General features: G+C 50.7%; 1 protein-coding gene across 1 annotated transcript; it reads left to right on the forward strand.

The window, feature by feature from the left end:
* Positions 1-1564: 1564 nt before the first annotated feature.
* UHO2_06451 (uncharacterized protein) lies at positions 1565-3595 on the forward strand (the record flags this gene model as incomplete). The annotated part of the gene is made up of 2 exons (XM_041554868.1): positions 1565-2868; positions 2899-3595. The coding sequence occupies 2 exons, from the start codon at positions 1565-1567 to the stop codon at positions 3593-3595; spliced, it is 2001 nt and encodes a 666-aa protein (XP_041410802.1).
* Between the last annotated feature and the right edge of the window lie 441 nt (positions 3596-4036).

Genomic DNA, 4036 nt, shown 5'->3' on the forward strand with positions numbered 1-4036 from the left:
CTAACCCTAACCCTAACCCTAACCCTAACCCTAACCCTAACCCTAACCCTAACCCTAACCCTAACCCTAACCCTAACCCTAACCCTAACCCTAACCCTAATCGGATAAATCGGCAAGATCGAAAATATCGGCTGGAAAAATCGGCGAGATCGGAAAAATCAATGAGATCGGAAAAATCGGAACGATCAGCAAGATCAGATAAATTGGATAAATTGGCGAGATCAAAAATATCGGCCAGAAAAATTGGCGAGATCCGAAATATCAGTGAGATTGGACACACAAGCAAAAACACACCTCTGATTATTTGGCAGGCAGCAATTTGTATCTCAGCAACCAGTGAACCAATTTGGCTCATTGAGCCAGCATTTTAATTGTCCAGTTCAGCTGAATATAATGGGGTTATGTATACCATATTAAAATAAGGCAGAGGGGTCACCAGTACCCAACTTGGAGCTCACCAGCTGGCACTGTGTCTGAAAAACTCTGTCGCCAAGCCACTGTAGTGGCTGCTACAAGCACCCAGCACACTCTATAGGCCCTGTAAAGTGTGAGATCAGCTGCCTAGACCCTGGGATCACTGAGATCAAGGGCTGCCCAAGTTTTTTACTTAGTACCAACTGCAGCCCTGAATAAAAAAGCCTGGGCCAAATCAATCCCAGGATAAAAACAAACCTTGGGAGGGATCAATTGATCTGCCCTGAATATAAAAAACCCTGGGCAGACTCATCCCTCGCCCAAAAAACTCTGGCACCACTGATCTTGCTCTTATATGGCTTGATCTGATGTTCATAACTCCTCCCCTGGCCTCCCTGAGGGACTAGGGATGCTTGCCTGAGTTATTTGGGCTGGGATCAGTGGGTTCCGAGTTAAATCCCTCAATTACCAAGTTTTTTCAGGCCAGAATTTTTCAGCACTTAATTATTTTTGGCTGGTGTACAGCAGAATTATATGGAGACTAGGCACTTCACCAGTGTCCAGGTCAACTTTGGGCACTTTGTCAGTGTCTTTTCTCCCTTCAGGCACTACTCCAGTGTCCTATAGGATAGTGTAGCATGGCCAAAAAAGCATATAAGCAAGGGGTCCTAGCCCATCTTCCCCTTTTTTCTCACCATCACTCCTGCCTTCCACTATCCTCTCTACATCTTATACCTTGACACCCTTCCTTCACTCCTCCTCACCTTTGTCCCTGTTCCTGGCTTGGCTCATCTTCATGTTAGCATTCACTCTTGTAGTTATAGTTGCATATCCAGTGGTGATCTTGTGGATTGGGTTACAGATTCTAGACACTCTGTTCCTATGAAGCTTGTTGACCCCCTTGGGAGTTGTGGGACTCATATACATGGCTGCAGACATGTATACCCTATACTCCCTTGGTTCCCTTCCTTTGGGTTACTGGGCCTCCTCCCCAAAGGGGAGGAGGCAAGGAAAAGGACCACAAGGCATTGGGCCTGGTCCCCTGCGAAACTATTGCCAATTTTTTCCACACTATAGTACAGTAACTGACCACTCTTCTCTTCTCCTTTTGTCTTTGTCTTCTCTTCTATCCTAGCTCCCCTCAAGCACCATGTCTCCTGGCCCCCCCACCATCATCCACTCTGTCCCTCAAGATGTCGATGCCTACAACATATCCCTCTTCCCTCAAGACCTCCTCAAGCTCTACCACCCAGAGCTGACCCTGCAACTCGTCAGCCATGCCCCCACCCCCATCATCAAGGACAACCCCTACTTCAAGGACTGGGTCTACTTTGCCCAAGCTGCCAGCCTCTTCAAGTTCAATCCCTCCCTCAAGCAACCTCTCCTCAAGGCCATGATGGACAGCCACCTCGTCATCAAGCCCTCAACCTTCCCCCTGGCCCTCATCAAAGGCAAGCAAACCATCGCTGTCGGCCAGCTGATGGACTACCTCAGCCAGATAGGCTGCAACACCATCCGCCTCCAAGTCTATGGCCAGAAGCGGCACCTCCTCACCCTCAAGTCCAACATCGGAAACCTCAACCACCCACTTGCCCACCTCAACACATTTGACCTCGGCACCATGTATGATGATCCACGCATCACACTTGTCCAACCTGTGCAGTACAGTAACCCCAAGATGACACTGTACCCCATGCTTCTTCCCATTGCCATGGGCTATGGCTCAGTCCACATGGATATCACCCTTGGAAAAGGTGAAATGTACCAGGTCAAGGCATACCCACGTCTGGTGCACTGCATCAAGGCAGAGTCAGGCAATCAAGCTCTCTGGGCACCAGACACTGTGAGGCGGGCTAGAGTACAACACACCAACCTCAAGAACCAGTTCAAGGCCATGGAGATCACACCACGCTCCATCATGGGTGGTCTCCGCCTCGAGGTCACTGTCACTGCACCCACACTCATGCTGGCCAAGGACATCATCCACAAGACTCCACTCCTCAACCTTGATGCCTACCTGTATGACAGACTGGAGCTGTTGCATCCCTACCAGCTCAGGATGATCACCATCACCAAGGCAGACTACCTGGCCAACCTCAAGCACCTCCTCACCAAGGCAGAGACAGTCAGGGCTTTCATCAGCAGGGATGAGTCAAAGCTGCATGGCAACAAGAAGCAGATCATCCTTGACCTCTTCAATGCCCTGGGATGGAACACTGGACACCTCAAGACCACTGCCTTCAATGCTGCTGATGCCTGGTGGCTGGATGAAGAGGACCAAGAGCAGCCTGCTGCTGCACTGGTGCAGGAACCAGAGCCTACCCATATCACCCTGAACCACATCAAGGGTGTGCCAGCCATGAAGGCACTCTTCACAGCACCCAGGAAGCAGTTGCAATGCCATGCCTGCCCTGACCCAGGCTACACATACACATGGGATGGTCAAGCCCGACAGTTCTGAATCAAGTGCTCAGTGTGTGGCAGAAAGCTGAACCAGTCCCAGGCCAGGGAGCATATCCTCCAGCTTGTTACCCAGGATGAGTTGATCTTGCCAGAGGAGTTCCTGCCAGCCCCTGCCGAGTCAACTTGGTCTCCCTCCCCAGCTGAGCCAATCACCACAGTGGAGCGTCTGCCCACTCCAGAGGCTCCAGCTGCCACCACCACCATGCAGCTGCATTCCAAGATGGTCCAGGACCCTACAACAGCCATGCAGATGTCTTTGGAGATCCCCTGGGTGCCCATGCTCAACACTATTGTCCCAATGGATGGTATGGTGGAGGTACCACATCTACCAAGGGTCAAGCAGTCCACCACAATCAAGCCAGATGGTAACTGTCTTTTTAGGGCTGTCAGCTACCATGTCTATGGTACTCAGGACCACCACATGGAGGTCAGGAAAGATGCAGTGGAGTGGCTCCATAGCCAACCATACTTGGTGGCCACCTTTGCTGCAGAGGGTAGTGGTCACCTTGGACCTGGTGCCTGGCTGGACCAGATGGCCAAGGAAGGCACCTGGGGAGATGAGCTCGCCCTTCTGGGACTCGCAGAGGCACACCACTGCAGCCTGTGGGTGTACTCTGACCAGCATGACCTCCACACCACCTACCCAGGTGGAGCTGGTGGACCATACCAGGGGCTCATCCACCTGGGTGGCAACCACTATGAGATCCTGAGCTTGTGATCGGACTGACCAGACTGTATGTACATAGCACTCCTCACAAAGCCCAAAGAAACACCCTTGTAAATAGCCAACAACCTCTGCTGGTCATGACTGTCACATGTCACCAAGTAGGGTTAGAGTTGGCCAACACAAGTCACCATATCTCAATGACCAGACTTCACTCCTGTCTGAAACTCTGTATCCATCATCTCCTAGCATGTGTCTACAATGTTCATTAAGGTAGCATAAAGATCTGAGGTGGTCCATATCCTACCCCTCCAAGGGGGGACCCTTGCAGCTTTGGCCAAAATTTCAAAAATGCAAAGTTGGCCGCAGCTCCACAACAAGTTGGTCTATCATCATGACAGTCTAGGACACTCTTATTGGTGTATAGAGCAACAACTTTTATTATGGGTGCATGTCAAAAATATCAATATTTCAATGACCTGACTCGTACCAGGC

This window comes from Ustilago hordei (assembly GCF_900519145.1).
Source record: "Ustilago hordei strain Uho2 genome assembly, contig: UHO2_contig_19, whole genome shotgun sequence".
NCBI lineage: Eukaryota > Fungi > Basidiomycota > Ustilaginomycetes > Ustilaginales > Ustilaginaceae > Ustilago > Ustilago hordei.